This window comes from Aulonocara stuartgranti, assembly GCF_965226115.1.
Source record: "Aulonocara stuartgranti genome assembly, chromosome: 23".
Classification (NCBI taxonomy): domain Eukaryota; kingdom Metazoa; phylum Chordata; class Actinopteri; order Cichliformes; family Cichlidae; genus Aulonocara; species Aulonocara stuartgranti.
In genome coordinates this window covers 13,698,956-13,709,782 of record NC_138958.1, presented here as the reverse complement: position 1 = coordinate 13,709,782, position 10,827 = coordinate 13,698,956, and the positions used below count along the sequence as shown (strand labels likewise).

Sequence of the window (10,827 nt, the reverse complement as noted above, 5' to 3'; positions counted from 1 at the left end):
TACATGACATCACTCACTGGTTTCTGAAGTCATGCTCTGAAGTATGGGCTCAAATTGTGGTCATAAATATTTTGTACTTGTAAATCAGTTTTGTACTTGCAAATCAGGATTTGTATGTGTAAAAAGAATTTGTGTGTGTGTAAAAAAGATTTGTGTGTGGACTTAGCCAAAAAATACGTGAGAAAGTCTGCACTCAAGTTTCAAGTTACAAGTACGAATTTTGACCCTATTTTTCTTCCTTTCATCTGATTGGCCAATGTCATGTCAATCACAAATTTAACTATCCAATCAGAGAACAGATGGCTTTGCCTGTCAGAGGGGTGCTTTTTTGAACTGCGCTAAACAACAGCAGCACGTTGACAGCGTAAAGACAGAATAACTCCAGCTTTGTGTCTTTTTCCATTCTAGCTGGTCAGCTGGTGGGTAACAGGCATCTCCGAAAACGTTTAGAGCACTTGTGCAAATATGTAATGTCTTGATAAATCGAGCAGCTATTTGAAGTTTACACAGCACCATTCATGCATTAAAATATCTTAAAAGTTTATTTTGTGACCCAGAAAGAGTAATATTTCAAACTCCGCCACTCTGTGTTCCTCCGCCACTGCCTCGTTTTTTGGACGAAATGGATTCTGGGATAGTGCATTTCGTCATTTCAAGCTGATTGGAGACCAAAACAGCCAATCAGATTTTTTTGCATCCAAGTCTGTGATTGGCTGGTTTTGTGGCACAAATATAACGGTGTATAGAAACAGTGGAACGCGCACAGGCGGAAATGTTGAGAGCGCAAGCAACACATTGCGAGCGAGCGCAAATGCAAAAACTGAGCAAGAGGGGCTGCTATTGTGTGTGTGTATGGATCATAGCAAACACTGAAATACATGTTTTGCACGCAGCAATGAGTTTTGTTCACTCAAATTTAGCTTTTCAGAATAGTGGCACAAAAATAACGCCATACAATTTGAGCCCATACTGAAGCCTTGAGATGAACAATTGTGAAGCCAGACATAATCTTCCTTTCTATTATAGTATAACCAAAATTTACACAATAGACTTTTTGTTTTTATCCAACTTAACCAAAAATGAGTTAGCGAAACCATAGACCCAGCAGGGAGGTATTTAAAGAGATCAGAGCAGAGAGCTATTTTTTCATCGACTTCTATAGGACTGCAAAGCGTTTTGCAACAACAGATCTGGCCCCCTGGTGGTCATTAAGGAGAATCCAGGTTTAAGACCTTTCAACGTTGGTTTCACTTTTTCAGATGTGGAAATTGCATCCATCTTTTATACCGTCTGTTGTCAGCAGTTCCTACACACATCACCAACAGGCTCAGCTGTTACTCAACATTACAAACAAAATTTTGGAACTAACCATTGCAAGGTGAAAAGGATCAAATGGTGAACTTTGGATAGCTGTAAAAAAAAAAGGAGCAGCTAAATGTTTGATGGATGAATAGCAAATGGATGGATGAATAGCAAAGCTAATACGTTCACTGTATTATTGCAGCGTCTTTACCTTACAATATAAAGTGCACTGAGGTGACGGTTGTTGTGATTTGGCGTTGTATAAATAAAACTGAATTGAATTGAATTCAATATAGGTTTAAAGTTAGTTCAAATACACATTCGATTATTGTGTGGATGCCCTCAGTTTTCAGCCAATTTTCTCCGTTCAAATCTTTAAAAATTCTGCTCTTTCTGCTAATGGGTGCTATGACTTTTGGTGCTCATAACTTCTATACTTTTTGAGATATTGAATTTTTTTTGCAATATTTTTTGCCCATTTCTGCCATATTATCAGTGGGCTCACTGATTTTCATTGCCGGGTTGACCTGTGTTTTAGGTCAGTGAGATGAGCATCCGTTCTCAGACTGGGAGGCCCGGGTTCAAATCCAGTCAACATTTCTTTCAGTTAACAGTTAGACTTTTTAAACTCTTTTCAGCACAAATACCAGCTTTTTCAGCTGTTTTCAGCAGAAACCTCTTTTCAGCAGAATTCTGCTGATTGAACTCTTTTCAGCAAAATTTTCAGTTTTTTCTGCTGTTTTCAGAAAAAACTCTTTTCAGCAGAAATTCTGCTGATTGAACTCTTTTTAGCAGAATTTTCACCTCTTTTCTGCCAAAATCCTGCTTATTCACCTCTTCTGAAAAATTTTCAGCCTTTTCACCTCTTATCAGCACAATTCTCAGCAGCTTCTGCTCATTTCAGCACAATTGTCAGTCTCTCCACCGCTTCTTTGTGAGAATCAATTTGGCTCAGTGAGATGAGTTGCCGCCATGAGACCAGAAGGGCCAGGTTCAAATCCTGCTCAGGGCAATGTTTTGTTTTTTTTTTTTTTTTTTTGTTTTTTTAAATTTCAACTTTTTCAGCTTTTTTCAGCAGACATCTTACGCGTTAAGGCATCCACACAGCATTTTCGCAGGAAATGCAAATTTTTCTAGTTTGAGGTTACTTTTGTTCTTGAGTTGATTAACTTCAAATGAAAAAAGTTGGTACTGATGCTTTTAAAATGTTTTAAATCGGCCTGAATGTATTTCTGTTTTCATTTGTCATGTCTAACTGATAAACTTAGATGTTTGTTTACTTGTGGGAGGCTGTCCACAGCTACATACAATGACGGAATTATCCTTTAAAATGAAAGCATCTCTGTTTTTATTAAACTCTTTCATCAGCAAGAAAAAAGCACGTTTTATTGACTAAACCCTCCCAGCAGTAAGAAGAATGATAAATTTATGATGCTGTGCTCTTGCACAAGGGGATGTTTTTGCTTCGGGGTAACAAGACGAATAACAGACAAAGTGGAGAAGCCGAACAAAAGCGGGGGGCTGTCCCAATTAGCAATTGGCAGTAGATTAACAGAGTAGTGATGTCAAAGCTTCTCCACAGTCTGCAGATAGTGGTTTCATTCAAGTCTACAGAATACCATTTGCATATCGATGATATAGAGGAGAAGAAGGGCCAATGTGTCTGAAACACAGCTGTGAAGTTCATGTATGAAAGAAATATTATCTCCCCTTGGTCAGTGGGTCCCCTCTCCACATCTGTCCGATGGCTATGCGACTGATTATTTTGGGCATTCCAATTCAAGATGCCCCCAGGAGGCAAGACAGCAACAAGGGCCTCTGTTTCCTCCAAGCACCCCCCTCTCAAGGCTTGTTTTTCTCTGGCTCTCCTATAGTGAGGGCTTGGGGCCCCCTCCAAAACAGAGCAGGCCATGTACAAAAGATCATCTCGGAGACTTCAGTCATAAACTTTTAACAACACAATTAACAACACAGTCCATCTTCTATCTGTCAGTGGGAGGCTGGGAGTTCATGGTAAAGGCACTTAATGCACAACTAGCCTTGGTTACCATGGAGCCATACCCCCAAAACTCATTGCGACTGAGGCATGCCATTCTTCTTTCCGCTGCTGAAATGCGCCGCTCATTCTGACTCAGCCTATTGTGAAGCGCACAAGTGGCTCTCTGAAAAGAAGGGGATGGAGAAAGAAAGGGTGGGGTCAGGGTTCAAACGAAAGGCTCCCATTGGGACTCCCTTTCTGTTATCAAATTTGTTGAGACACAAAAAGAGCTACAGTCTCATTCCCGAGAACATCTTGAGAGAGAGATAGGGGGGTTATAGGACAGCATTCCTCATGTCAGAGCGCCAGTTTTTCCACACAGCGGCAGACGAACTAGCTGTCTTCACGTACAGCTCCCTGCTCCTGCACTGATCATCTCCTCTTTGTCTTCCAGCAGCAAAACTTTTCTTTTTAGGAGTGCCCGTCCAGTAAGTCCTCTTTATTATTTGTTCCTTTATAACTTAAACTAAATACTTGCCTCTGCCGTTGATTTACTAAATAAACCTTTCTGTAAATTTCTCACTTTGCTCATGCAAACCCAAACAGCTCAATCTTTTACTGATTGCACTGTTTCAACAAATTTCTATCATTGCTTACTATGAAGTGGGCTCATTTAATCCTGTTTCACATTAGACAATGGAAGATTTCACACATTACAGCTGCTGCAGCTTTTCCATAAGCGCTGTGTGTAAAGGACCAATACCAGGATGCTCAGTCTCCTCTTCACTGCACAGATCTGCTTATCCAGATCGCCGTGATGAAGGCGTATTTCAGCTTTGTCTCTCTCCAGGATTATCTGCATTTATGGAAGATTTTCCATTCAGCTGCTCCGTTTCTGGTTTGTTATCCCTGCTGGGACTGCAGTTCTCTTTCTTCAGGGGGACTGAAAGCTCTGACTCTGAGCCCTGGCTGAGAAATGCCCTGGCATGTGGGTCCCACAACACCCACTGAAAAGAGCCACGCTGCTTCTTAAAGGGCCAAAAGTCAGGGAGTGAAATTTAGCCCAGTCAGGTTTTTTTTGTGTGTGTGAGTCATTGTGGTTATTCTGCATTGTTTAAGCACATAAGCTCACATATCTATATTATTGCTAATATATATTGTAATATATCTATATCACTAAAGCACTTCTGGATGGATGCAAACTGCATTTCGTTGCCCTGTACCTGTGCATGTGCAATGACAATAAAGTTGAATTCTATTCTATTCTATGCTATTTTTAAAAAATATCTTTGAGCTAAAAATAACTGTATGAGCACTAAAACATAAAGAGAACACAGAAACAATCAGGAAATGTTATTGATAGTCTTTGGATATGGATCTTTTCCATATACAAGTCTAGAAAGTTCTTATTTTGAAGTAATAGGAAACAAACATATATCTTTAAATGTATATCTTATTCTTTGCTATCATGTGCAGAAATCATTTTATTAGATACACCATGATGGTACCAGGTAGGTCTACCCTTTGCCTCCAGAAGTGCCTTCATTTTTCATGGCATAGATTCAACAAGGTGCTGGAAACTCCTCAAAGATTTTAGTTCATATTGACATGACAGCATCAAACAGTTGCTGTAGATTTGTCAGTTGCCTCTATGATCTCCCATTCCATCACATCCCAAAGTTGTACTGTTGGACTGAGATCACTGTCATGTTCAAGAAACCAGTTTGAGATGATGTGAGCTTTGTGACATTGTGTTATCCCATCTGAAGATGGCACACTGTGGTCATAAAGGTATGGCATGGTCAGCAACAATACTCAGACAGGCTGTGGTGGTTAAATGATTCTCAGTTGGGACTAAGAGGCCCAAAGTGTGTCAAGGAAATATTCCCCACAATGTTACAGCACCAGCAGCAGCCTGAACCGTTGATACGTGGAAGACCAAGCAAAGTTTTCCAATTTTCTAATGTCTGATTTTAGTGAGTCTGTATGAACTGTATGTTGATGTCGACCTCTGACATCAACACGCTCCTCACTGGATATTTTCCGTGTTTCGGACCATCCTCTGTAAACCCTTTGTGAAGGAAAATCCCAGTAGATCACCAGTTGAGATACTCAGTCTATCCCATCAGGCTCCAACAACCAATCAAAGTCACTTAAATGACCTTTCTTCCTCCATTCTGATGCTGAGTTTGAACTTCAACAGGCTGTCTTCACCACGTCTACATGTCTAAATGCACTGAGCTCCTGCCATGTGATTTGTTGATTTGATAACTGCATTAATGAGCAGTTGAACAGGTGTACCAAACAGAGTCTGTTTCACTTTCCAAATCTTCCTTTCATGTATTTAGCTTCTAAAGTGAACTCTCTCACAAACAGGCTTGCTGAATTTAAGGAGGGTTTTTTGCATTTGGGAACCTTCCATCAGCTACAGAAACATCTTTTGTGTGGGTTGACAGTTCAGCCCCAGCTAAACACGGTAGAAATGTTGGTTTTGGATCCAATAGAAATACCAAAGTGAAGGAAGCCTTGCCTTAAATTAATTAAAGTCAGACTTTGCTGTTCACGCCCCGGTGATGTTTCTGTGTAGAGAGTGAGCTAAAGCAACAGGGAAAAGAGAGCAAAAAATACAAAGAGTGAACAGTTGGAGCTTGGCGGGGTTGGATGGAGCAGTGGGTGGGTTTTCTAAGGAAGAGGTGATTGTAAGATCTAAAGAATATGCAGTCTACTGGGACTGTTTTTGCTGTCTTGTGTGTGTGTGTGTATGTGTGTGTATAAACTTAAAAAAAAAAATCAAAAGTACTCAAATTCAGGTCAGAAATCTGACCACCCCTGCAGCCTGCAGCGCAAAATTAGACCCGTCGTAACTGTCCTGAATATATGCACTTCTGCTTATACTACAGAAATGGTTTAAAGGTAATGATAATTATAATATTTTCTGTCTCCACAGTCACCAAAATGGAGTCTGCTACAATGCATCTGCCATCCAATCAGTCATCAGAGAGCTGTGTAGTGTTGGAGACCACGATCGAGAACCAGCTGTTTGGATGGTTCTACCTCGTGGTTTTTGTTCTGGCGCTGAGCGGTAACAGTTTGGCTCTCTGGATTTTCTCTCACCAGCGTGGCGTTTCTTCTCCAGCTAACGTCTTCCTGATTCATCTGGCTGTGGCAGACTTATCGTACGTCATCATCCTCCCGCTCAGGGCCACCTACCACTTTACAGGAGGCCACTGGCCCCTGGGCGAGGTGCCCTGCCGGGTGGTGGGTTTTTTGTTTTATGTCAACATGTATGCCAGCCTGTACTTCCTGGCCTGTGTAGCAGGGGATCGATACTTGGCTGTGGTTCACGCTGTGAGGTCACTGAAGATTCGTCGCGCTCGCTATGCTCAGATCATCAGCTTCTCTCTTTGGGTCCTAGTTACTGTCTCCATGGCACCGCTGCTTGTCACCCATCAGACTGCACAGGTGGACAACATGACGGTGTGTTTGCAGCTATACAGGGAGAAGGCCTCACGCAACGCTCTGATCTCGCTGGCCGTCGCCTTCATGCCGCCTTTCCTCGCCACTCTTTCCTGTTACCTCCTCATCATTCACAGCTTGCATCGCGGCTCCAGGTTGGAGCCGGCGCTCAAGCTAAGGGCCCTGCGCACCATTGGCCTGGTTATGCTCATCTACGTGGTCTGTTTTCTGCCTTATCATATGAGTAGGGCCACCTTCATCCTGGGCTACAGCCACCCAGACGTCTCATGCCAGACACGCAGAGGCCTGAGCCTGGCCAACCGCCTCACCTCCTCCCTCACCTGCCTGAATGGTGCTATGGACCCGCTGGTCTACCTGTTTGGGGCGGAGAAATTCCGCGGCACACTGCGGCGATTGTTTTGTAAAGATAATGGCGGGATGTCAGGGGCCACCAGCGGAGAGTTAAAGGGAACACATGAGAGCTCTGTGAGTGCCAAATCTGAGTTCTGAGGAAAAGCAGCTAGACTCAGACACCTGTGCAAACTTTTCCATCACAAGCAGCTTCAGGTTGATGATACTTTGATTGATGCTGTTTCCAAAGGCTGTTTGAGAACCAATTCTAGTGTCATCCCCACACCATTCCCACCAAATCCTTAGAGAATTAAACTGACATCACTTTGACACTCAAAGAATCCTGAATTCAGCAGCAAAGACGGTGGTAGAAGTTTAACTTCCAGGAGAGGAACAAAGATCTTTAAAACCTAAATTTGGGGCAAAGTCAGCAAACTTTTTTAAATCAGTTATAACTTCTGATTCTGCACAGACTGTTTATCTTGGTGACCACTGGAATTAAAGTTGATGAAGATAATGCTTCAAAATAACTCCCACACACACAAGACTCGAGTAAATCTCATTCTTCTTTAACAATTTAACGCAATGGAGAATGTTGAAAAGCAAAATTACTGCAATTAGAAGTAAATATGACATTTGATGAGTTTTCAAAATGTACTGTTGGCTTGCTTTCAGCTCAGCAGATCCCCTGTTTTTTACTGTAGTAGATCTGATTTCATAAGACAGACAATTTGTACTGGTTAGTGACGCCTTTGATGTTCTGTTTAAGCTTCTTGTCGTTTCCATTAAAAGTTTTTTGGGTCCATGTTAGAAACCAACTCTCAAACCAGTCAGAACTGTGCCCAATACCTGCTAATGTGGGACTCTCTGTACAAAAGCTAAGCTATTTGAATTTGTTTGGCTATAATTTTTGACAACTGACGGTTTTAATAATAATCTTTAGAAAAGGTTTGTTGCAACATAACAACTCACTTGTTCCGGAGATGAAGCAAAAAACTAATGATGCAAAGTTTTTAATTGCTTCTGCTGTCATATATAATACTTAATGGGGGTTAAACTTGAGTACTAATTGTTCCGCCTACTGCTTGTTGGAAATCCAAAACAGCAATTCATTATTTACATAGTAAACTTTCAGTGTATATTTTCTATTGTTTTTTTATACTGTAAGCCAAATGTGATGAATATGCATCAGTCACAGTTGATAATATTGTTGTTTTTTTTTCATCTAAGGTGACATAGGTTGTCCTTACTTTGTGGATAATCAAATGTGCGTGCACATAGTTTAACACTATAAGTGAAATGTGATGCGATCCATGTGAGAATTTTAAAAACTCGTGTGATCATGTGTTGTCTCCTAAAGTACAAACATCCAGTTAAATTTTCATTTGTTTGAATTTTTAGTTTCAGGCCAAATATCTGGAAAATGTTTATGCTAATTAGCATTGCTAGCATGCTAATGCACCAAATCAGGAAGTTAAACAGGGTAAGCATTACAGGTAAGGTAAGCATTATACCTTTCAAATATTAGCACTGTATGTTAGCATGCTGGTGGACATACCCACTAAGGCACTCACCAGCTTCTAGACTCCACATTTTGAAGACTCACCATTAGCACTGTGGCTGCTGTTGTGTGAGGTGAAGTTGAAGTGCTAAGTTGGTTTGCTGCATCCATAAATTGTATGGGTGAAATCCACAAGCACAGAAAAGTGCTTATTGGTGTTAATTAAGTAACAGACTTAAAAAAAAGCAAGAACAACAAGAAAGAACACAGTCCAGAAGTTCAGATGAGTGACTCCTATCACCAGTATTATGCTACAGTCAAGTTAATGAACAAAGTCATTGGCATGGTGCTGTTGCCTTTGAAATGGTTGCAGTCAGTTGCCATTTTCAAGGCAATTTTAGTGCATTAAGATGACATCAGTTTGCTAACAGTTTGCAAGTGAATGAGGTCGAGTCAGCAATCTGTTTGTTGTAAAATGGCACGTGTGTTTGACTGCACAAACAGAAATTCACATTACCTACTTGCATTCAGAATTCAGAAAACCCACCACAAACAGTGATGTAGTTTCTACAGGATGGTGATTTAACTGTAACATGCAACCACAATTTATATAAGAATAGAACCAAAGTAGAAGCAGTTCAGTTGAATCTTGTATTGTAAAAAAAAAAAGATGTGTCACAGAGAAATTGTCTCAGAAAAACAAACTGCGATTGCCTTGCAATCCAAAGTTGTTGATGCAGATACTTTCAATCAGTTGCTGCTGGGTCAGTCATGAGCTGCTGAATATTCCAACCTACTTTTACTCTGGTATGACTGACCTAAGAAAATCACCTCTGATTCCAAAAACCAGAAGTAGAAGTTATAAGAAAGTCCCCCCTGACTTATTATTAAGAAGGAATAGCATGGAGTAGTATGCTGTACGTATGTTCACTTAAAGTTACTGTAAAGTAACATTTTAAGGCAGATCTTTATGGGGGAATGACACTTTTAGATCCTCATGTGGTCACTAGCGGAACTGCAAACTTTGAAACTTTGCTTGCTTCATATTCCAGCTGTGTGTTAGCATGCCAGTATTAATATTTAGCTCAAGGCAACGCTGTTCTTCACAGAGATACTATTAAGGCTGTAGCCCTTTGGATTAAGTCCAGATTTACTCTACAATGGAGTGACAATTTTATTGAGAGTGGACTGTGTAAATGTGCCCATTATTATACTGCTGTTGGATATTTCCCTGCTATCACATTTTCATAGATGCAAAAATTCCTGTATTTATGTTTCTCCAGCTCAGCTAGGAATGACGTGGACACAGTCACAGCTTTTTATAAATTCCTGACATGAGTCACTGTATATGTTAAATGTGATTGACAAATCTCCACTGTGAAAATATTTTTGGGTTTTCAGTTTCTTAACTCTTCTATGATGCTACGCATTTCTGTTGCACTGTTACTTGACAAACTAATAACTATTGTTCTATCTACAGTTTGATAAAATGCAACATGTTAAAAATATGCTCTGACTTTAATGTGCGAATGATTGTGTAATTCACTGCAGCAAAAATGCACCATTTGTGTGACATGTCCAGTCCCTCACATAAAAACTGCAGAAACTCAACATGTCTGCTGCTGTCTCCCGAAAGCAAAAGTATGATTTCACGTCCTTCGCGTCTGTGGCGTTGACGTGTTCGCCGTGAAAGTGGTAAAACTATTTCAAGTGCGGGGACAGAAGGCAGCAGTGACTTGTCACCATGTAGTTCTCTTTTCATATCATGTGACATGTTGTGGTTTGTGAGCAGCTCATTTTCCTCCCCTTATTTCTGCAAGACTTCCTGTCCATCACATGAACATGGCAACTACTTTAACTTGTATTTCCTGAATGTATATATTGTAGAAAACCCCCGAGCTCCCTTTGGTTCATCTGTGGTTTAAAGAATAGCAGTATGCAGGCTGAATATGATGCACCTTGGTTTATTTTTATCAAAGAACAAAATGATCATGTTTGAAAAACAAATCAAGGTCCTTATCTTCTTTTTTCTTTTTTTACTGTGTGGGTTTTAAAGTAAATATATCCAGTAAATTCCCTTCCTGTAACTACTAAAAATCATCATGGTCATGTTTTCTTTCTTACTTCCTCTTTTCACTTCTTGTAGCTCAATTTTTTACGTATAACTTCATTATTTTCTGAAAGTTCACATGAACAAGTAAACCAAAGAGGTTAGGTATGCTGGTTAATCATTCGTGTA

At 40.4% G+C, this 10,827-nt stretch overlaps 1 protein-coding gene across 1 annotated transcript; it reads left to right on the top strand.

Moving 5' to 3' along the window:
• Positions 1 to 3,548: 3,548 nt before the first annotated feature.
• On the top strand, positions 3,549 to 10,685 carry gpr17 (G protein-coupled receptor 17). Its single transcript, XM_082523780.1, has 2 exons — positions 3,549 to 3,768; positions 6,228 to 10,685. Exon 2 carries the CDS (start codon positions 6,236 to 6,238, stop codon positions 7,244 to 7,246), a length of 1,011 nt encoding a protein of 336 aa, XP_082379906.1. The 5' UTR covers positions 3,549 to 3,768; positions 6,228 to 6,235; the 3' UTR covers positions 7,247 to 10,685.
• The last annotated feature ends 142 nt before the right edge of the window (positions 10,686 to 10,827 follow it).